The sequence below is a fragment of the Odontesthes bonariensis genome, chromosome 6 (assembly GCF_027942865.1).
Source record: "Odontesthes bonariensis isolate fOdoBon6 chromosome 6, fOdoBon6.hap1, whole genome shotgun sequence".
NCBI classification, from domain to species: domain Eukaryota; kingdom Metazoa; phylum Chordata; class Actinopteri; order Atheriniformes; family Atherinopsidae; genus Odontesthes; species Odontesthes bonariensis.
This window is the reverse complement of record NC_134511.1, coordinates 6,856,121-6,879,764: the sequence shown is the minus strand read 5'-3', so window position 1 is coordinate 6,879,764 and position 23,644 is coordinate 6,856,121. Positions and strand designations below refer to the sequence as shown.

The window sequence follows — 23,644 nt, the reverse complement described above, 5'->3', positions numbered from 1 at the left end:
AAGGGGGGCACCTGGTTGAATGGGAGAAGCTCACAAAAAACCCACTTTCTGCTCTGTGGAGGTGGGAGTAGAGAGCTTATGCCTTGTTTCTTTGTATGGCTGTGTAATTCTATCTGGTTAAATATAAGGAACTGGATTTTTCCCTGGACGACTGAACTTCTCTTCAGCAATGGGAGAGACTAATATTAGCAACTCTCCAGTCCAGTTTCATGGAAAAAGTGCATGGAATTACTGTGACAGTACGAGCCTAATTAATGTTAAAATCCATTATGCATCCACAGGTTTGGCTGGGCCCGGGACAAAATTCTCTGAATGCCCCCCCCCCCATAGCAACCCACCCATACCCACCTCTACTTTCCCAGTCTCTCCTACCCTTAAATTCCCTGGCTCAGCTCCCAAACACAACACGTCATCTGATCGGGGGTGACGCCCATTTATTGCGGATAAACCAAAAGGATTATTTACCACTTTGCCTGGATATGGATATGGACTGAGTGGAGTTATGGCTTTCAAAATCCTACCACAATAAAACTCACGCTATTTTATTCATTTAGAGCTCATAAACTGCACATTTCATCAACCATTTATCACTTGAATCATGTTAAGGGTACTTTTATTTATCGCGTGTATGTCCGCTGAACTTTCTGAGAATGTTCAGGGAACAAGGCGGAGCCTATTAATCTGGCGAGTGTCAAGTAAAATCAGTCTAAACGAAAGTTACAGGCTACCCCAAAACGTCATGTTTATAACCCATTCGTTACATTCAACTCTATCTAAATGGCAATTTCACACGTTGCCATGTCTATACTGGCTTATTTTAAACAAAATAAGGTTAAACCAGAGCTGCGTTACACTGGCTTTCATTCAGCAGACCGGGGATGATTCTCAAATCAATTCAGCCTGATTGGCGTGCGTGCCTGAAACATTTGGACATATTTGCGGACTAATGCGCATATTCCTAGATTCAATTAGATATAGGCCTATGAAACACAGTGTAATTAAGCCGTTGTGGTTATGAAATGATTCAATGCTCTCTCTGTCTGATATTGAGTTCCGTGTGACTTGCTATCCCCTCATGTGGTGCTAATATGATTGGCACGCCGCCTGTACCTGGTGTTACTTCACGGGGCTGGGAAAAGTTGGCCGTGTCTTACCTGGCTCTGCTGCACAGCTGCCTGTACTGGTACCTGCTGCATCATCTGAGTCTTTTGTGAAATATTTGTGTAGAGAACCCCTCTAGGCTTCTTCGTTTTTTTTCGTCTTTCTTTTCTTTTCTGTGCTCCTGATTTGTGCATTTCAAGTAACGCGCAATGACCGCTTATGGTCAAATGATGTAGTTTTTTTTCTTCTCCGTAATCAAAGACCAAACCATTTTTGGAATAGGGTGATAGGGGGTTATGGCCCTTTTTTTTAAGGGCAATGAAGGCAAACGATCCACAAGTCGTTTATTAAATGCAAATAAAGCACTTTTCTTCCCCAAATCAACACATTTTGAAGGAAACATACAATAATTAATCGCAACTTCATGGGTGCCCAGTTATGGGCCCCCCCCCATTCCTGGGCCCGGGACAAAATACCCGTTTGTCCCCCCCTATCGGCGGGCCTGCATCCACTCCATACATGACTAGGGCTGAGCAATTTTATCGATACTGCGATATATATCGATATTTCATTTCCCAATAAAGTGTAAATTTTATTGAAAAGTCAGGCGTTTAAATTAATGAAAACACAGAACATTAAGGTAATACAATACAATGCTGGGGGGGTCACATTATACAAAACAGTGATAAATTAGTTCATAAAAATGTTGTATAAAGTGCATAAAGCTCTCACGTTTGTGACACATTTGTTTGTTTCTGTTTGTCTGGCGGTGTCGTCCTTCCGGTTCAAAGGTTGGACCACCAGTCCAATCAGCGACGATTCATGTCAAATCACACTGTCTCTTTTTCCCCCCAGAAAATGATGTAAGTATATCGAATCCTATCGTATCGAATCAAAATGTATCGTATCGTATCGAATCGCATTGAATCGCAATCGAATCGCATCGAATCGCAGCGCATCGCAGCGCATCGAATCGTATCGCATCGTATTGTATCGAATCGTATCGAATCGTATCGTATCGTATCGAATCGTATCGAATCGTATCGAATCTAATTGTATCGAATTGTATCGTATTGAATCGCATCGCATCGAATCGTATCGCAGCGTATCGCATCGTATCGACTCGTATCGAATCGTATCAAATCGAATCGTATTGAATCGTATTGAATCGTATCGAATAGTATTGAATCGTATCGAATCATGTCCATTCGCATCGTATCATATCGTATAGAATCGAATCGCATTGAATCGAATCATATCGAATCGTATCGTTGGATGAATATCGTGTATTGTATTGTATCGTGAGATTAGTGTATCGGTACAGCCCTATACATGACAGTGTGGTGTCTCCCTGAAATCCACCACAAAGGGTGAATATATCGAGTTTATCTATGGAGCACATTTAAAACAGCAGCGTTGACCAAAGTGCTGTTCAGTTGGATAATGTAAATAACTGAGAACAACAATAAAATCCAATAAAACTAGCTTAAAACTTATACTTACCAAGACCAACACTACATGATAACTAAGAGTAACAATAATATCAGTAAAGCACAACACAATACACAGCAGTAAAAGACAATAAACTAAATAAAAGCAGAGCAAAGAATGCAATCATCTGAAAAGATGCCGAGGAGAAGGTCTTCAGCAGTGATTAATGACTGAGTTAGTAAACTGTTCCATCGATTAGAAGCAGCAACCCCGCCGTTTTATTCCAGTTTTTGGGTTGTCTAAGAGCATCTGGTTGGATGGTGCCGGTCTGTTTAAAACCTTAAAAGTGGGCAATAAAATCAATCTGAAAAGGGACTGGGAGGCAATGAGGGGAAGACGAGACCAGAGTTATGCGATCGGGCTTTTTAATAGCAGTTAAAGGACGAGCTGCAGCCGATGCCGAAATGCAAAGAATTACAGCAGCCCGGCGCCTCGGGATAAAAGCCCCGATAACTCTCAACTGATAAAAACTAGTTTTAGTGACTGCACCGAACTGATTGTTTATTTTCAAAAGACCTGTCGGAAATTATGTCTGGATTTGTTACCGAATCACGGGAATAAGGAGCCAAATGAGTGGAAGTGCCAGGAGAGGCACTAAAGGGGTTAAAGGGGAGTTTCGCACATTCATCAAAGATTCCAGGGATTCCTATAGGAACGAGGGGCCATGGTTTCCCGTCAGGAGTTTTCTACCCGTCTTTAAGGCAATGATACTCTTTGGGCTTCAGTTTTTTGGCTCCAGGGGAAAATGGGCAGTGAAGCTGAGCAACAGCAGCCGATCACCTAATTCATCCACAAGAAAAGTCTTCAGCAGCATTTAATTTTCTACCCAAGGTTTTCCGGAGACTTTCGATGGAATATTTTACAGAATGGAATTTATAATGCGATCAGAAACAGGCGCTGGTGTTCTGAAATAGTTTCAACATTTCATGCTTTTCCCTGAAAAAGTGGAGCTGCAGTTCACACAGTTTATGTTTGCGTTTCAAAGGGCGTCTCGTGTGTTTGCACACCACAACATGTAATAAACTCGTCCTGCAGTCGCGATCGTCTGCGCAGAACAGCAAGAATTAAACTGTCCGGGAGTATATATAACCTAAATGTAAAGTACAAACATTGTGTTTCATTAATAACTTTTTTTGGAGCTCAGGTTAATTGTCTACAAAGCAAGAAATAAAACTGTTCATTGTAAAATAATGTGGGAAATGAGGGGAAATCTGAGTTTAGCCCTGTTTGTATGTCAAAGAGCACCGAGTTGCATCTGTATGTTCAGTCGCCAAAGGGGCTGAAGTCAGTCAGAAAGCAGATATTTGAGAGCTCTGACAGTCCTTGTAGGTTTTGTCTGGTCGTCAGATTTTCATTGGACACATTTTATCTATTAGATTTATATGATTAATCTGTTTATACTGCATATATATATATACATATATATATATATATATATATATATATATATATATATATATATATATATATACACATACAGATTTGCCACTGCTGTTTTTATATATCTTTTAGCTTGTATATATATATTTATTTTAAATTCTTTCTTTTTCTTTTTTTTTTACGTCCTACTTTATATATATATATTATATTTTACTTCATGTTTATTGCTGTTTTGCACCAGGGATAAGAGGGAAACACTATTTCAATAAATTGGCAACATTGACAATAAAGTTGACTTGACTTGATTAGTAAGATTAATACATTTTTGAGATCCAGAAGTCACATGACTGCCATTACCCAGGTTAACCCAAACAGTTTGACTCTGTAACGGAAGAATTTACGTTATGACATGGTTTAAGCACTCTAACCTGGAATCCGCTGGTTGTATTTGTAGGCTAAGACTGTGTAAACTGTACATTTGGGGTCAGGAGAACAGGTGATAACAGAGAGACCAGATAGCTGCTGCAAGAGCATTGGGACGCTGTAGAAAATGTATATAAACCAATATTTTATACGCAACACAACATAGAAAACTTTTCAAATGTTGAAAGTGAGACATTATACTGTTTCGTGAAAAAGTTTTAGCTCACTTTGAATTTGATGGCAGCAACACATCCCAAAAGAAATGGGACAGGGGCAACAAAAGGCTGAAGAAGTAAGTGGTACCGAAAAGAAAGAGCTTTAGGAACATGTTGCAGCCTGTTAGGTTCATTAGCAACAGCTCAATAAGATGATTGGGTATAAACAGAACACCTCAGACCTCAGAGATAAAAATGTTCCCGTACTCCAGTGACCTTCAGGCTCAGCATTAAAAACAGACCTGACTCTTTCCTGGAAATCACTGCATGGGCTCAGGAACTAATCATCATCTGTGAACACAGCTCCCCACGTAACATCCACAGATGCAGGTTAAAGCTCTGTCATGCAGGGAAGAAGCCACCATGTGAACCTGGTCCAGAAACCCTGCCATCATCTCTGGACCAAAGCTCATTTAAACTGGACTGTGGTCAGATGGATCGGAACCTGAAATTCTATCGGGAAATCATGGATGCTGCGTCCTCCGGAGTAAAGAGGAGAGGGAATTTTGGTTGCATCATAAGTAAAACCACTTATATCCCCCTGCTGCAGAGAACGTGCAGGAAATGAGGCAACACATGAGCTCTGTGAAACTAGGGATGGGCGAGTTAACTCGTTATTAACGCGTTAATTATTTAACGCCGGTAAATATTTTATCGCACATTAGTGCAGGTTTATTTATTTATTTTATTTTGTAAAAGTCTGTTGCTCACAGGCTTTTATTTTGTAAAAGTCTGTTGCTGTCTGTTGTGGAACCGGAAAAGAAAATAATCGGCGGATCCACCAAACATGGAGAAGGGTACGGAACTTTTACTCGGCCATTTTCATTTTAAAGTTCTTCCAGACGGCGGAGTCGACAGAACCAAAGTCATCTGTAAACACTGCCAAGTTGAATTGTCTTCTCAGCGTAGTAGTTCCAGTCTAAAATATCACTTAAAGGCAAAACACACAACTGATAGCAGCAAGTCATTCAAGGAAACAGACAGTGGAGCGAGGCTTCTACATAAAAACTACAGAAAGATGCTGATGTTAAAAGTGTGTTTGCACAACAAATGTTATGGCACTTTCATTCATATGGCAGCACATTTAAAATAAAACTAAATGCTAAAAGCTATACGCTACTTTTGAATTAATTTTTGGATTTTGTGTACAAATGCGATTAATCGTGATTAATCAGGGAAATCATGCGATTAATGAGATTAAAAACTTTAATCGTTGCCCAGCCCTAGTGAAAACTAAAGCTTGATGCATGACCAACCTTCCAGAAATGGACAAGTTTAAACGTGTCTCTTCCAACTAAAACTTGAATTCCACGTGAGGACAGTTAAAGGAGGAGTTTGTACTTATCGTTGTAGTTAGAAGAATCAAATACATGAACTCATATCACATCTGCAAAGGAAAACAGATCAAATTTGACCCCGTTTGGGAGCTCTGACATGTAAAATCTGAGTTGCACCATGTTCCCACTGACACATCAACATGTCTGCATGTTTAGTCTGTCCAAGTTTTGTAGGAGTAGAGCAGAAAGGAGCAGGGAAAATTCAACTAATGAAGCTTTACTCTCTAAACGAAGCAGGGCAGAATGCCTCCGACCAAAGGTTTTGATGCACTCCCTCTCTGTCACACGCACTACCCTGACCTGCCGTCTGATTGGTGAGGATACATGAGACCGAGGGGCCCAGCGGACACTCCCACAGGCAGGTGAGGGAGCAGGAGGATCGGGCTGCAGCCTCGGCTTACCTTCCAGTTCTCACGGCAGGCGTTTGGTGGGTGAAGTCCTCCGAGTGTGATGATAGAACAGTGTGCGAACCAGCCGGCGTCTCAGGAGGATGGCAGGAAATGCAACAGAGGAGCCGTAAAGCAAGGAGAAGATTATCAGTGAGTTTGTCATGCAAACAGAGTCAGAGGGAAGATTTCTGGAGCACAAAGCTATGTTGCAGGAGCAGTAATAACAGCAGTGTTAAGGAATGGTGAGGCGGTTTGATATCATTGATGGTTGATGTTTTCAGTTCAGAAGATTTTGAATGAGCGGATGTTGTGTCAAGGCTTCAGTTTATGCTGTTGTTAGGGGATAAAACACATTTTTTAAATCATTTAACAATCATTTATGTAGTCTTTTAGATCTAGAGACTCAAATCCAGATTTACTGGATCAGCCAAATTGTCATGTGGTGGCAGATTACACACATTGGTCGGTCACACTCTCCTCCTGCCGGTGTTAACATCTGTACTTCCTCACAGAAAGTATTCAACACATCCTCTTTTCTGTGGTAAATGTTTCAATCTGCAGTGATTTAAAAGACATACTTTACACAGTGACTCGAAACAAGGTTAACACCAGGGGCAAAGCAAAGCAGGAGTCCTGACACAGCTGGTTTTACATGAGATAGAACATCTGGCATCATGGGAAATGGAAGATTGACTGTGGAGTCTGAGCGATATCAGGGTGGAAAGTTGGGATAATCAGCCTCTGCTTCAGCGATACGAACAGAGGATTGGCTGCAATTTCCCATCTCAAGGACAAGCACTTCAGTTGTTCACAATGCTGCATCCCATCAGAAAATGCCAACAAACATGCTGGGAAGGCTGGTCTCTTTGCTATGTGCCAGAAAGTGGATGAAAACACACATCTGGAATGACTGAAATACCCTTTTTTAAGTGGTTGCCATCTGAACATCTGGATTATTCAGTCAGTTCTATCGACTCCAACCAATCAAATCATCATGAACGAACATTTTTTTGTAAACAGGAGTCTGGCCTCTGAAGGGAAGGAAGATGAATGCAGAGAAAGTGAAAACATTTGGTAAAAAGAATTATCAGATAGGATTATGATGGAAGTCTTTTGTACATTTCGTGATCACATATCCACTTGTTCTGCTGTCTGTACTTCCGCTTCTAAAGAGAAAAGTAGGTTTTTTTGGGTGATTTCCGCAGGATAATTTTCTCCTTCTTCTTCTCCTGTTTAGTTCTGATCCAGAAAATGTGACAGAGGAGCCTCAGAGATATGGGAGGATGGCGACTGAGTCTCAGCAGGCTGCTGATCAGGAGCATCAACACCTGTCAGGCAGGAAGAAGCCGGTGTTAGTCAGGTGAACAACTTTCTTTTTGGTTAGATTGCATTTAAAAGAATATAAATGGACCATTACAAACATATTTAGATCCTTTTTTGACAACTCAAACGGGAAATTTCCTCATAAAAAGACCCCCTCCTCAGAGTCTGCGGCTGGTTTGGTGGGATTAAGATCAAATGAGCGTCAGCCTTATACAGTCTGAGAGCGACCCAAGAAGTGGCCGGTATCAGAAACAAAAACAAAACTATAACACTTTACATGCAGAACAGCACTGAAAATAAAAGCAACAACAAAGTACTTCAATTCCTAAACATAACCTTAAAGAAAAAAGGGATTAAAAACACACTGCTTTGGTGGACGAGCTGCTGGAACTATTTCCTACTTAACTGATATTATTGGGTGTTTTGTGGTGGGAAAAGAGGAAAAAAAGTGGCGGCCATATTTATTATCATTTCTATATAAACATACATATACCAGATCAGTATTACATAACATTTTTTTATCTACCTTTTCTTCTATTGTCTCATTATCACATCCCTGTTAAGCATGGTCTGCAGTTACAGTATAAACAAGAAAGATACTCAACCCAAATTATATGTATGATGCCATGAGTTGAGGAAAATAAGCAAAAAAAGTCATGAATCTTTTTGGATTTCCTCTTTAGGACTCAAGCTGCATGGACTCCGGTTTGTTCAAACCAGATAACACGTGTTATCTTGGCATGATAACGTTCCCAAGGGCTCGCTGTCATGTCAGAAATGTTTGGTGGGGTTGAGGTCACATGACCACGGAGGAAAGTCCACGAGTCAGCACTCCCTGATCGTCTTTTGTCTTTAAAGCTTTGGTTTCAGTTTTAGCTCGTCATCCTGCTGCAGGATAAACTCTGCGAACCCGACTCGAGGAAGGGACAATCAGACTTAGACACTTTTATTTCATTCAAACATTTTCCCCAGTGATGAGTCATCAATGACCAAACCAGCTACATGCCGGAGTTTCAGGCCTTCTCCACGTTTGGTGGATCCGCCGATTACTTTCTTTTCCGGTTCCGCAGCAGACAGCAACAGACTTTTACAAAATAAAAGCCTGTGAGCAACAGACTTTTACAATAATAAAATAAACAGTAAAACCTGCGTTAACATTCGATAATCTATGAGTTAACGCGATAATAACGATAGCCCTAATTATCACATAAACCATCACACAAAACTTCTGGACATGTGTAAAAACAGCTCTAGAATCAAATTCTTTGTTCTTGACACAAACTGATCTCACATCATAGTATGTAACAGGTGCAATGAAAGCTTTGTTTTCCTGAGTTGGTTCCCTTTCTTAAGATGGAGATGCAGCACTGCATGATGGTGTTGATGCTCAGTGTGTTGCTACCTGACACAACACTTATGTGTTGGGTGGGCAGAGCGATAATTTCCGCGACTTCTAATCGCGACCCATGGCATACAATATTTTCCCCAATCCTCTCCTTTTACTACTTTTTTCTCACTTAGTTAATTTGTGAGCGGTGAAGGTTTGGCGCTGAAAATACATGGTTTTGGTTTAAAAATGTCACTATTTACAGTTTGGTTCATCTCTCGATCATCTCGTGATTTCCAACCACAATTCATAGATTTTAACACAATTTTGTCATGAAGACGGTGTCACACATAGATGCCACTTATGGAGGATAATAACTGTCTATTTAATGCCACATACATTCTGTTTTTCTGTACGTTTTGTCTGCAGGTCAAAGACTTTTGACAACTCACTGCTGACTCAGATCCAGACGGATTCAGACCCCAAGATAGAGAGAAAGAAGTCTCACTACAGCCAGGTGAGCTTTCATGAACTCTGATACAGGTTTTATTGCACCAATAAACATTACTTCAGCTGAGCCATGCTCTTGTTTTCCATGCGAGTGTCAGAGCTGATATAATTCCTGCTGACTGGGCAACGTTATCGCAATATCTTATCAAATCATTTGTAGGTCTCGCTGATCCGAATGGCAGCCGTCACGGTGCTTCGTATGCTGTTTGACAGCGAAGTCATGTTCAAATGACAGTATTACACAGGGACCTGATGGTAATAATGAATTAAGAGCTTAAAGGGATAGTTCGCCTCTTTTGACATGAAGCTGTATGACATCCCATATCAGTAATATCATTTATGAACATCTTCTTACCCCCTGCTGCGTCCTGTGAGCAGAGTTCCAGCCTCGTTTTGGCGTTGATGAAGGTAGTCCGGCTAGTTGGCTGGGGTTTAAAAAATAAAGCGTTTTGCTTCTGAAAACAATATGCGTTCAACAGAGTAATACATTTGCATCACAAAATCGTTCTCCAGGAAAAAGTCAGACCTCACAATTGCTTGGCGCTATTTTCTCTCCCTTCATATCACTGCCTGCTGTGTAGACCGAAGTGCAGACCGAGCAGTAAACACTGTAACAGGCGCGGCTGTCGGCAGGCGGCAGCAGGCAGTGATACGAAGGGAGAGAAAATAGGGCCAAGCGATTGTGAGGTCTGACTTTTTCCTGGAGAACGATTTTGTGATGCAAATGTATTACTCTTTTGAACGCATATTGTTTTGAGAAGCAAAATGCTTTATTTTTTAAACCCCAGCCAACTAGCCGGACTACCTTCATCAACGCCAAAACGAGGCTGGAACTCTGCTCACAGGACGCAGCAGGGGGTAAGAAGATGTTCATAAATGATGTTGCTAATATGGGATGTCATACAGCTTCATGTCAAAAGAGGCAAACTATCCCTTTAAGTCTTCATTTTTCTTAAACTGAAGAAGTCTTAAGATCCATTCTTCAAGAAGACCTTTTAGTCTTAGTGGTCTTAAACCCTTAAAGGGATCACATCCTTTTTGGGGGTTGTTAATGAGCATGTAAAAGATCTGCCAAGCTCCAAAGCAAAGAGAGTTATTCTCTATCACAGAAAACATCACACCGGAACTGTCTGAAAAGTTTACTTGGAGTCCAGGCTCCTCTTGTGAAAGCCATTCGCATGAAGCATGCCCAGACGTGAGCTGATTCAAAGCAGCAGCCTGGCACTCCATCTTAGCTGAGCAACCAGGGCAAACTTTGCCTATTAAGAGGGTAGCCTTCCAAAGTCAGGAGCCAATAAATAAATGGTAAAGCATGTCGTAATGTTCATAAGTCTGCTTGTAGCCAGTGAAGAGACAGGAGAGATTAGACAGATTGGGACGCCATTTACAAGTTTTTTTTATTAGAAAAACACAAAGGAAAACATAGAAATAAGAGCCAAAATCTCTGAGTCTGTGGTTAATGGATGAATATGATGCGTATGTGCTGTCAGGTAGCCCTGTCTCACCAGCAGTGTGTTCACCTATACGTCCCCAAAACTTAGATGTACCACAATCGACAGTTAGGAATAATGGCAACATGTCCTTATATGGGGCGGCCTCCAGGTGACATGTCAGGAACCCCCAAACTGTGACACATTTAGACCTTTACATGTATGTATATGTGTGTGTATATATATAGATACACGCATTCATTTATTCACATATTTTGCATTTATTTATCTCTCTACCACCATGATTCTTACACAAGCAATGATATTTTGTTTTGTGGTTAAAAACTTCCCTTTTTTCTTCTTCCAGTTATTTATTTATATGTTTGTACGTTCTTGTTCTATGTTGTTCACCGTTTGTAAATTAACGAAATGTGTAATAAACATATGTTTAAAAAGAAAAAAAAAACTATTTAGATGGGTTTAAGCTCCTGCTCTTTCTGCCTTTAAGGAGTGTTGTTGTTCCACCTGATGAGGGACGAGTAATTCTGACACTTTACAGGTTCTCCATCATTCAAACTAATTTCATCCATTTCTGTGAGCCTGGCTGGAAACAGAAGCTCTGATTTAGCTAAATAGTTGTTTGATATCAAGCACCTTTGACCAATATTTAACCACCCTAATCAACATTTCTTTTTGTCTTTGGAAGTACAAAACACCGATATGTGTGTGCTTTGTTTCAGCTTTCCAAGAACAACAGCCAGTACCATAAAGTATTCAAGGAGATCAGCAAGGAGGAGCAGCTCAGACAGAGTAAGTCTTTAATGATCACAAGTATCCGCTCCTGCTTAAATACTGTATGAAGGTTTGGATAACTCTCTGTTAACTGCCCGGTGAAAGAAGCTTGGTGACGGGGAGCTCATTAAAATCTCATTAACCTTGTTTTCAGAAACATGGCTTTTTTTTTTTTTAATTATAAACAAAAATGTTTTTGTTTGAGGCTTTAACAAATGAAGGCTTCTCCGGTTGCCCTCTGTAATCTGATGTCATCGACCCGTTTGCCCAGGTTACCCCTGTGCTCTGCAGAAAGACATGCTCTATCAGGGACGGATGTTTGTCTCCAATCACTGGATCTGCTTCCACTCAAAGGTTTTTGGCAAAGACACCAAGGTAATAAAAGCCCCAAACAGTCACTGATACTACAAATAACTGTGTGGTTGTAGGCGTCGATATAAACGCAATTTTGTGAATAAAAGGAGTCAACTTGCTGGAAAGAGCTCTAAACAAAAAAAAAAAAAAAAAAAAGAGAGAGACGTGTTGTTCTGCATAAAAGGGGTAAACACTGAGGTGCCACCCGCAGCAGGTTGGGTTTAATGAAACACGTTGGCTTGAATTGTTTCACATTTATCTGCAGATGTTGTTGCAGTGCAGGAACTACAATGTTTAAGGCTGAAGAATATAAATTCAGTTTACAGGAATTGTTCTAAAATTTGGTAAAAACTTTAATTTGTATGTTGTACGGAAGCCCCGAGGGGACGTGGTACGTATAAACTTTTTTTGATGGTTTTCTCGAGATAACGAGTTAATTTACAGATGGTTTTCGAGTCCACTTTTTCTCCCCAGTCCGCCCCTGTTTATATGTATTTCTGGCAAAGGTTTTTACCCATATAATTTACAAAAAATAAATAAAAACTCCTAACCAATTTTACTGACAAAATGCTCTCAAACACACACATGTGAGACAATCCAGCATTTTATTTCATTTTTTAAAACGTTTTTACTTTTTCACAAATACTGTCAGTTCAAAACATCTCACAAACATATACAAAGTTGCATGTGGGTGACTACTGTACATTTCACTCCTCTAAAACAGCATTATTCTTCGGTTTTTGTGATGGGAACTGAACCGGACAAAAGACAGATGAGTGACAGGACAGGGGCACGTCAGGGGGCCAATGAGATTTCAGCTGGGGCCAATGCCCCTGTTGCCCCCGCCCCTAGAACCGCCCCTGAAAATGGGTAAAAACCTTTGCCAGAAATACATATAAACAGGGGTGGACTGGGGAGAAAAAGTGGCCTCAAAAACCATCGGTAAGTTAACTCGTTATCTCGAGAAAACCCATAAAAAAAAAAGTTTATACGTACCACGTCCGCTCTGGGCTTCCGTAATTTTGGCCATTTGTTTGAACCTTTATTTAACAGACACGTGAACAACTAAACCTTTTTCAGTTTTATTGTAGAGAAAATCTAAAGTTTGATGTGGCGAAGCGCTCAGCTGGACTGAAGTTTTCACGATCTGCATCTTATGTTTTTGTCATGTCTGTCAGGTAGGCTGGGTGCGAGGAAGGATGCGGATGCGGATTCTTAAAAAAAACAAAACTTGATTTATTTTCAAAAAGGTTTCAAACAAAAAGCGCGGCTGAGCCGGATATCAAAAACTAAACTGTGACAAAAACAAAACATGACTATGGAATAACTAGAACGATACTTAACTTTGGCGGGACGATTGACAAGTGACGAGTGGGATGACGAATGAGGATCTGGCTAAGAGCATGGACAAACCTGGAGACTAAATACTGTGGAGGGTGATTGGTGAATGAGTGCAGCTGATGGGGAAAACACAGGTGAAGGAAGTGAAGCTGATGGCAGGGCAGGAGAAACACTGAGGGAAAAGGTGGCATAGCAAAACTAAATACGACAACCTGAACCTAAAACTTAACAAAACTAAGACATGGTAAAAATTAAGAACTTAAACAGAAACTAAAAACGTAGCAAAAACCAACAGACATGACAACGTCTGTGTTTTGTGTTTTAGTCTTTCCATTTCCTCACTTTCCTCTGGTCTGGTCATCAGCTGCACTCATTCACCCTCCATAGTATTTAGTCTCCCGGTTGCCATTCAGTCATGGTCAGATCCTTCCGTCACCAAGTGTGGTGTCGGCGTGGAGATGTAGGACCCGAATGCAGATATTAAAGTAAAACTTGATTTATTTAAACAAACTAAAATAATCAAAAAAACTTAAACTGACAAAAACCTGACTATGAAAAAAAATAACTTGACTGGAATTATAACAAAAAAACTAAGATGAAATGAAATGACGGAAACGGGGACAAACCTGACACTTCTACTGTCCTCCATCTTCCCTAAAACAGGGGCGGTCCGTGGCGTAGTGGGTTGAGCAGGCGCCCCATGTACAGAGGCTATAGTCCTCGCTGCAGCTGGCCCCGGTTTGAGTCTCGCATTGGACAATCCTGTGCTGCGTGTCTTCCCCCCTCTCTCTGCCCCCTGCTTCCTGTCTCTCTGAACTGTCCTATCCATTAAAGGCACAAAAGCCCCCCCCCCCAAAAAAAAGTATAAAATAAAACCTGCGTTAATGTGCGATAAAATATTTATCGGCGCTAAATAATAACGAGTTAACTCGCCCAGCCCTAAAAAATAGCTTATCAGACACAAGGGTATAACACGCTTAATTCCCAGACCTCAATCTCAATTTAATGGTGTATAAACACGCTAAATTTAAGTGGTTACTTTGCTTTAGACAGAAGTGTTCACACATTTTCAGCCACATGTGTGAACGTATGCATACGACATGTGCTAATGAGTGTTCATGGTAGTAAATGAACATAACGCCTTCACTGTGAAACTGGTCTGAATCGCCTTTCAAAGCGTGCATCGCAGCATCACCACTGCCTCCCACAGTACTGAGCGAAGTGTCAGGACTGACCCGTTCATCCTGGCGTTTGTCTGTCCCAGATCGCCATCCCGGTGATGTCCGTCACAAACATCAAGAAGACCAAAACGGCCATCCTGGTGCCGAACGCGTTGGTGATCGCCACTGCAAACGACAGGGTGAGAGCTGAAAGTCCCCGAACTTCAACATTATTGTATTCAGAAGTAAGTCGTGTTGATGTGGGCCCACGTGAAGCCGGATTCAGAGATGTTTGCTTCTGTTTTGTTGCTTCAGTACGTGTTTGTGTCCTTCCTGTCCAGAGACACCACCTACAAATCCCTGATGATGGTCTGTCTTCATCTGGAGGTAACACACACACAGCTTCTCTATCGCCTCGGTCACTGATCTCCCACAGAGAACTGGGCGAATGTTAGACTTACAGCATCACGAGACAGAAATCTTTGAAATCTTTGTCTCATCAAACCTTGTAAATGAACTTTGAGTTATATCGTGGTGTTGGCACAAAGACTTTCTGCAACATCTGTCACAGCTGGGGTGCTCCTAAACTTGACATTAGTATAAGTTTGCCTATATTTTTTTAAAATAACTTTGACAAATTCCCATATATCCGATACAGATATAAGAGCTTCAAGCTTCTGCTGTAAAGGAATTAACACGTGACGATCAAAATCTAAAAAGTTATTTGGAATAAAAACAGCTTTAGAATCTATTTTATCCCATTTTAACAATCTTGGATGTTTCTTACCTGAAATTAGCCGCAGCCTGTAGATATTTTTGGTCAGTGGCATTATCAGGCAATACTCATAACATGGGGATATAACTGTGCATTCCTACTTAATATAGATAATATCAACTTGAAGATTTTTAATTCCTGATTTTCAGATTGTGCATTTCTAAGTTACTATAGCTCTAAGTTACGTATGTTGACCCTGAAAGGTGAAGAAGACGAGCAGCAAAAAGCACAAACACCCTGCGGCCTGCAGCTCTTAGGGCAGACAAACTTAGAGGTTTATGGTTAAAAATGTTTGCTATAAAGTCAGACCAATGTATGTACTGCATTGAGATGCACGTTGTTTTTAAAAAACAACACAATGTGGAATAGATCCACTGGTCCACCACATGTTTTACCTCGCTGACCTCACCAGGAAAAGGAGAATACTGCTTTACTAAGGTGCAACAGGGATCCATCCTTGGCCCATTGCTGTTTGCAATAACCATCATTAAAATGTTCAGTGTCCCTCATTTATATGCACCAGTTCAGACCCCGACTCCTCCTGCTGTCTGCTTTCAGCACCAGACAATAAGAACATGATATTCTTCACCATCTGATTCTGCTTATTAGAATAGAATAGAAAAAACACTTTATTCATCCCCCAATGGGGGAAATTCAAATTAGTCAAGTAGCTCAAAAAAAAAAAATTACAATGATTGTATATTAACAACAGCAATAATAATACCAATTCTAATAAAAATACTACTACTAAATAATAATAATAATAAATGACTAAATAAATCAATAAAAAATAAATAAATAAAAACCAATCAATCAATTTGAGAAGAACTCAGCAGTCACTGTTAAAAAGCCTTATGGCTGTGGTAACAAAGGACCTCCTGAACTTCTCAGTCCTGTAGCCTCTGTCCTGCCAGGATGCTGTGGAGAGGATGTTCATTATTCTCCAAAACAGAATACAATTTCCTCCTCCTCGTTTCTCCACCACAGCACTGAGAGGGTCCAGCCTTCTGCCTACAACAGAACCAGCCTTTTTCCCCGGTTTGTCCAGGCGCCTACAGTTTTTGTTCTGTAGTGCAACTCCCCCAGCAAACAACAGCATATAATTATAATTAATTATGGAATAAGTTACATAATTATTGCGTATCACATCGCAGAGTCAAACACACACAACAGAATTCAGCTTTTAGTCAAGGTTCGAATTCAACTTCTGGTTCAAAAATAGAAAAAGAAACAAACATGGGTTCACCCGTCTTCCCCCAGCTTTAAAACTGTTGAGCAGCAGACTTCATGTCTCACCTTGATGATGGAGGTATTCTGTTGCCATAGCAACACTGCCGTAGATAAATCCTGTATTTTATTTATATATATATATATATCGCAGTACACTTCATCACTACTCTTCTCTTAGGATTCTTCTCTGTATCAAATGATGGTTTAACAAACGCATTTGTTTGCTATTACACGGTCAAGAGCTAAGTCTTAACTTTGGTCATGTGTCTGTTGTACTGGTCAGATCTGGTTCAAATAGTCCTGCTTTCACATGGGTTTTATGGCATGCTTTGTGAGGGCATTCTCCAAAGATCCAAAGAAAATGCAGATCAGGGTCATGTTTAGGCAGCTCCACTCATTCTGAGTCTGAAGGCGAGTGCACATTTTGAGTCAAATAAAATCAGATCAAATTTATTTGTAGCACATTTCATGTACAAAACAATTCAAAGTGCTTCACATAAAATAAAAGCATTGCAGCAGGGAGTGGAAGAAGCATTAAAAATACATAAAAGAATATAAAAAGAAACAGATAAAATAATTTAAATGAATTTAAAAACAAGCAACAGTCCAGATAAGTTCAAAGATATCGTGCAGATTTCATGCATAGACACATGAGAACAGAAATGTTTTTAACCTGGATTTAAAAATGTCTCCATTTGGTGAAAGTTTAATCTCCACTGGCAGTTTGTTCCACTTGTTTGCAGCATAACAGCTAAATGCTGCTTCTCCATGTTTAGTCTGGACTCTGGACTGGACCAGCTGACCTCAGTCCTTGGATCTAAGAGCTCTGCTGGGTTTATATTCTTATGTCCTTTATATTGAGGACAGAAAGATGCAACGTGTGCTTGTGTATTCAACGTATTCGTGCAGGAGAAGAGTCCGTGCAGCAGCCCCATCCCCTCATCAGCCGAACACAGCTTCAGAGGACAGATGTCACCGCTGACGCCTCGCTTTCCTCTGGTGGGTCATTGTTTTATCCCTCTTTGATGGAAATTATCTTTTGCATTCTTTTGAGTTGCTTCTTAAGATGTTTTACAGGCACCTCCCATCCATAAAGTCTGGCTGATGGTAGTTCTGAGCCACAGAGATGAGCAGTTCTCTATTATTCTGTCTGCTGCAGAGGCTCATTGATGACTTCTCTAAATCTTACCGAGTATATTTGTCTCATTGAGTATTACACTTGATATAAGACACAATTGCCTAACAAGTACCATTTCAGCCAGATATAGGGACTTATTTTAATACAATACATCTGGAATATCTTGTTAAGTGAAAAAGTCTTGAAAACATCTCGTTTTGAGTCATATTTGAAACAAGCTTTTTTTTTCATTTGAAGAGGTTTTTAAGCTAATTTCAAGATCACTTTTCACTCAAAAGTCCTAAATATCACATTTTATTTCAAGAAATCTTGACAAACTGATTTTCACTAGTTCCATTCCAAGCAAAAACGTCTTGTATTTGTTGTTTTTTTTTAAACTTATTTTTTGGAGGGGCATTTTTTCCAGTGTGCAATCCAATCCACAATCTCTGCAATAAAGTTTCATTTTGCAAAGCCACGGCTTCTTGTCAAAACTGTCCCAAAGGTGACGAGAAGGAGAACATTTCCGGTGGTTATTAACGCAATAAAAGCTGACTATTTGCATGTGTGACTCCCTGCAGAGTGACTTCAGTGACCCGAATGGAGCCATGAGGCAAAGAAGACAGGACATAGAAGACAGCAGCAGCTCCGACTCTCCGGCTCCAGACTACAACAAGATAGCAGGTAACATCGTCCAAGCAAAAAGCCAAAATGAAGATGTCACATCCTGCAAATAATCAAACTTTTACCAAAGAACAGCTGCACAAACGCGCTTAATTTGCTTAAATTTTCTTTCCTCTCTTACAAACGCAGGCTTTGCCCAAGTTTACAACTTTGTAACTATATATATACTTTCTTCTCTCTTATTTCAGACACTTATGCCCACAAAAGCATTTAGGATTTTTTTTTATTGCAGCTCATTACAGCTTAAGAGACTGACAGTAATGTAACACTTGGAAACAATGCACTTTCGAACAAGTGAATGAATCTAGTTTCTTTGACAGAGTTCCCCGTTCCTCCCTTCCTGGATGTGCTGAAGCACACAGACAACGCATCGCCTCCCGAGCAGCAGCACAAAGTGAAGAAGCAGCATCTGAACCAGCAGAGCTCAGACAACCAGCAGGACGACACACACTACACTGGTACGAGAAGTCTTTGGTTGCACCGCTGTGGAAGTCACACGGAGCAGAAAACTGTTTGTCTCTTCATTTGTAATAAATCTAATTGATACGAATTTTAAACCGTTCTTCCTTGACTCCAAAGACAATTATGCCCGTTTATTCTTTGTTTAATGAAGTAAATTCTGTGTATTTGCTCGAGTTACTGAGGCAGGATTCACACAAACACCTTTCAAGCGTGAACTTAAAGGGATTTCTTTGTTAAAGGGATAGTTCGCCTCTTTTGACATGAAGCTGTATGACATCCCATATTAGCAATATCATTTATGAACATTGACTTTCCCCCTGCTGCGTCCTGTGAGCCGAGTTCCAGTCTCGTTTTGGCGTTGACGAAGGTAGTCCGGCTAGTTGGCTGGGGCCACGAAAATAAAGCGTTTTGCGTTCAAAAGAGTAATACATTTGCATCACAAAATTGTTCTCCAGGAAAAGTCAGACCTCACAATCGCTTGGCGCTATTTTCTCTCGCCTGCTGACAGCCGCGCCTGTTACGGTGTTTGCTGCTCGGTCTACACAGCAGGCAGTGATATGAAGGGAGAGAAAATAGCGCCAAGCGATTGTGAGGTCTCACTTTTTCTGGATGAACGATTTTGTGATGCAAATGTATTATTCTTTTGAACGCATATTGTTTTGAGAAGCAAAACGCTTTATTTTTTAAGCCCCAGCCAACTAGCCGGACTACCTTCATCAACGCCAAAACGAGGCTGGAACTCGGCTCACAGGACGCAGCAGGGGGTAAGAAAATGTTCATAAATGATGTTGTTAATATGGGATGTCATACAGCTTCATGTCAAAAGTGGTGAACTATCCCTTTAATCCCTTTGAATGGGCTGATGTCTTGGGTCGCCAAATAGAATTCCAGGTTTGCTTGACTTTACCAGCTGGAAAGTTGGTAATAGTTGGTTTTCAAGAGGCAGTGGCAGTAGAGGCGCCGGTCTCAGACTCACCATCAAACATTTACACATCGCATCCGTGTGAATCCTGCCTTCATGAGTGCTTGTAAGCTATTTTAACACCACCCCCGTGTGTTCACATAACAATATTAACATACAGTTTGGTTGCTTTGTATAATCTGAAAAAACAGGAGTGTGTGGATGTTGAACAGAAGAGTCTCCAGAGTAGAACCCTGTGGAACTCCACTTCATTAATGCCGGGTGTTTGTCAAATGATGAGTTCTAAAGTTAAAAAAACAAATATCTTTAACAAACTGGCCAATATTCCACCAGTTTTATCTGTATCATTCCTGTGTTTTCAACTAGACTTTTAATCATCAGGGAGTAGCTACTGTGACATCATCCATTGGATTGTTTTAGCTGTTTTAACAAAGATGCACATCTTTGAGGCCAAATATCTCTTTGATTATTTATGCAATCATTTGTAGAGTTACCAGCAGTACACTGAAGAAGATGAGTTAACCAAGCCAATGACACCAGAATGAGGAATCTATTTATCCAGAATTAGAGATAAGTTTTTAATGGGAGTCTTTTGGAACCAACACCTAGTGGCCATCAGGGTTATTGCAGCCTTAAGCATTTCCTCACTGGTTTTTCATTCTTAATGATCGATTACTATTTAACCAGTTTAAAAGAATCTTTGAATACAATTGTGCAGCCTTTAGACCAATCTTTGGGGAAGCTATGTGATTCAGATTGACGTTTTCTTCCCGTTTCCAGGCTCAGAGGTGATAATCAGCAGCAGGGTCCTGAAACCAATTTCTCTCAACACTCTGCTGATCGTCTACATGTTTCTGTAAGTCATTAAATCAATCAACTCATCTAAAATTAAAGGCTAAGCCTGTATATTTTGCAATTTATTCTGTTGTTCAACTTCTTATCAATTGTAACCCAGTCCGTCATTCTTCACTTTCATTCACGCAGCAATATGACCTCCTTAAGATCTTAATCTCCTTTGTGTGTGTTTTCATCAGAGTGTGCGTCCTGGTTCTGTCTTCCTGTTATCTGGCATTTAAGATCGTGTCTTTGGAGCAGAGACTAACGACGCTCGGCTCCATCACAGAGTTCACACATGTGTAAGTTCACAAATTATAACAGAAAGAAGCTTCGTGAAATTCGACTTTGTAGTTCTCACTTCGTGTCTGATTGCTGTTACGATTTCAAATCTCAGGCCAAACATTTACACACAGCATCCATGTGAAGCCTGCCTTTAGGAGTGCTGGTGAGGGATTTTAATCCCCCAATTATGTGCTGTCCAAATAACTGTGCTAACGTATTTTGTTGCTTTGCATAATCTGAACAAACAGGAACATGCAGCTGTTAAATGTAAGAGTCCCCAGGGTAAAACCCTGTTGAGCTCCACATCATTGTTGTCCTCTCAGACGACTCAAATGGATGAAAAATTATGATTATTATTAAATACTTTAAACAAACTAGCATAATATATTGCACCTGTTTTATTGGTATTCATTGCTGTGTTTTCAAACTTGACTTTTAATCACTGACTGAATATAGGAAGTTGGCATTGATGCTGTGACATCGTCCATTGGATTGTTTGACTTTTGACAAAAATACACATCTTTTAAAGGACAAATATTTCTTTGAATGGAAAAAAAATTGACAATTGAAAGATTAATTTGAAAGTGAATGTGCATAGTTTAAGATGTAATTTTCCTTTTTCTTCTTCTTAGAAACGGCTTTCTCTCTGGGAGTGCTGACACGAACACGGAGATCTTCTCTGAAGTGCTGACCATCAACCTGCTGAAGCTGGAGCGGGTCTGTCTCTCTGTGTGTTGCATGGAAAATATATAAAACAGACACGTTCATTTGCCATGATCCCCATTAACACCACATTTCTTGCCAGTTTGTGAATTTTAAATGTAACTTTCAACTCAAAACGTTTACAGACTTAAAGGGATAGTTCGCCTCTTTTGAGGTATTTAATGTTGTGGTGGAGAAAGGTATGAAATGATAAGTGAAACAGAAACAAGAGGGATTAAGTGAGAAAAGGAGGCTCTCCTCTGCCCATAGCAGCACCGAGTAATGAGTACACACTTAATTTAGTGCTGAAACATTAAAACAACGCTGAAAACATTCATGCAAGTCAAATTTGAGGCATCATACAAGCTTCTGATAATGGTAGTTTAGATCTAAGATGTGAATATCATGTTGAACTTCTCTGTAAAGCACTGCCTTGGTGCTAGAACAAGTTCCTCATGAAATAAGTCTGCGTCACATTGAACTTAAAGGGATAGTTCGCCTCTTGACATGAAGCTGTAGGACATCCCATGCTAGCAATATCATTTATGAACATTGACTTTCCCCCTGCTGCGTCCTGTGAGCAGAGTTCCAGCCTCGTTTTGGCGTTGACGAAGGTAGTCCGGCTAGTTGGCTGGGGTTTAAAAAATAAAGCGTTTTGCTTCTCAAAACAATATTGCAGTGAGACGAAGGGAGAGAAAATAGCGCCAAGCGATTGTGAGGTCTGACTTTTTCCTGGAGAACAATTTTGTGATGCAAATATATTACTCTTGTCAGAGTGGGGGTGGTGAGGTACGACACGGATACGGACTTTCAAAAAAGCAAATAGTGGCGTGGCGTGGCGTGGCGTGGCGTGGCGTGGCGTGTGAAAAACGGGTAGGAGAACTGAAAGGGGAGACTGGAAACTAAATAGAGGGCTGGGAGTGATTAGTGAATGAGTGCAGCTGATGGGGAAAACACAGGTGAAGTGAGTGAAGCTCACGAACTGAATGAGTGAAAAACAATGGCAAAACCTAACTAAACATGAACTCAAAAACCAAGACCTAAAACATGATAAAACATAAAACTAAAAACATGAGAAAAGTCACATGGGCGTGACAACTCTTTTGAACGCATATTGTTTTGAGAAGCAAAACACTTTATTTTTGTAACCCCAGCCAACTAGCTGGACTACCTTCATCAATGTCATAATGTTCATAAATGATGTTGCTAATATGGGATGTCATACAGCTTCACGTCAAAAGAGGCAAACTATCCCTTTAATATTTTGGAAATTCTGTGAAAAGGAAAAACAAACAAGAGGATCAGCTGCAGATCTACTCATGAGAAACAACCAAAGAAATCCTGTAGATGACAGCTTATTTTTTTTTTCATCTACACGAATGCTTTTAACTCTGAATATGCACAAAAATCTGGACAATTATTTTATCATTTGATGATCTTTCTGGCAGGACTGTTGCTCTTCTGAGTTCTGCCCTTCATAAACAAAATACTCTTAATTAAAAGCTGCTTTTCTTGCGCTGCATGACCATATTTGTGTGTGGTAACAGAGAGCGAATTGTTACCTGACACTTTTGACATTAATTAAACATTTATTGTCAGCGATCTGCTCAGAGGAGCGTGGGCATTATCTGTAAGAGGAGCTCGTTTCTCATCCATCAGTCTTTGTGTGTCTGAGCAACACGAACATTTCAGGTCTCTTCTCCTCACAAACAACCTGCAGCAGTTGACAGTAACATTCATTATCTAGATTGTGTGAGAGAAAAAAGGAAAAAGCACCATCTCATCAGCAGAAATATCAGGTCTGTCGGGTATTAAACCTCCATCCCACTGTTATTGGCTCATTACTGCTGGTGGACACCAAAGAAAACTGAAAAGGATACAGAACCAGCAGAGGCTGAACCCCTCTGGAAATCAACATGTGGGGTTAATTAACAGCTACAAACTGAAACGGTTAGGATCAAATGTAACCAAGCATCGTTAGAATTTCCATCAGTAAAACACATCGTTTTTGCTTTCAGGTGCAGAAAAACCTGCAGAGACTCCTGGAAGAAGCTGCTTGA

General features: G+C 40.4%; 1 protein-coding gene across 1 annotated transcript; it reads left to right on the top strand.

Moving 5' to 3' along the window:
* The first annotated feature begins 6,397 nt into the window (after positions 1 to 6,397).
* gramd2b (GRAM domain containing 2B) lies at positions 6,398 to 23,644 on the top strand. Its single transcript, XM_075468834.1, has 14 exons — positions 6,398 to 6,486; positions 7,574 to 7,696; positions 9,416 to 9,503; positions 11,667 to 11,736; positions 11,990 to 12,093; positions 14,678 to 14,773; positions 14,889 to 14,960; positions 17,488 to 17,577; positions 18,277 to 18,379; positions 18,700 to 18,837; positions 20,544 to 20,619; positions 20,798 to 20,899; positions 21,515 to 21,599; positions 23,603 to 23,644. Exons 1-14 carry the CDS (start codon positions 6,398 to 6,400, stop codon positions 23,642 to 23,644), a joined length of 1,278 nt encoding a protein of 425 aa, XP_075324949.1.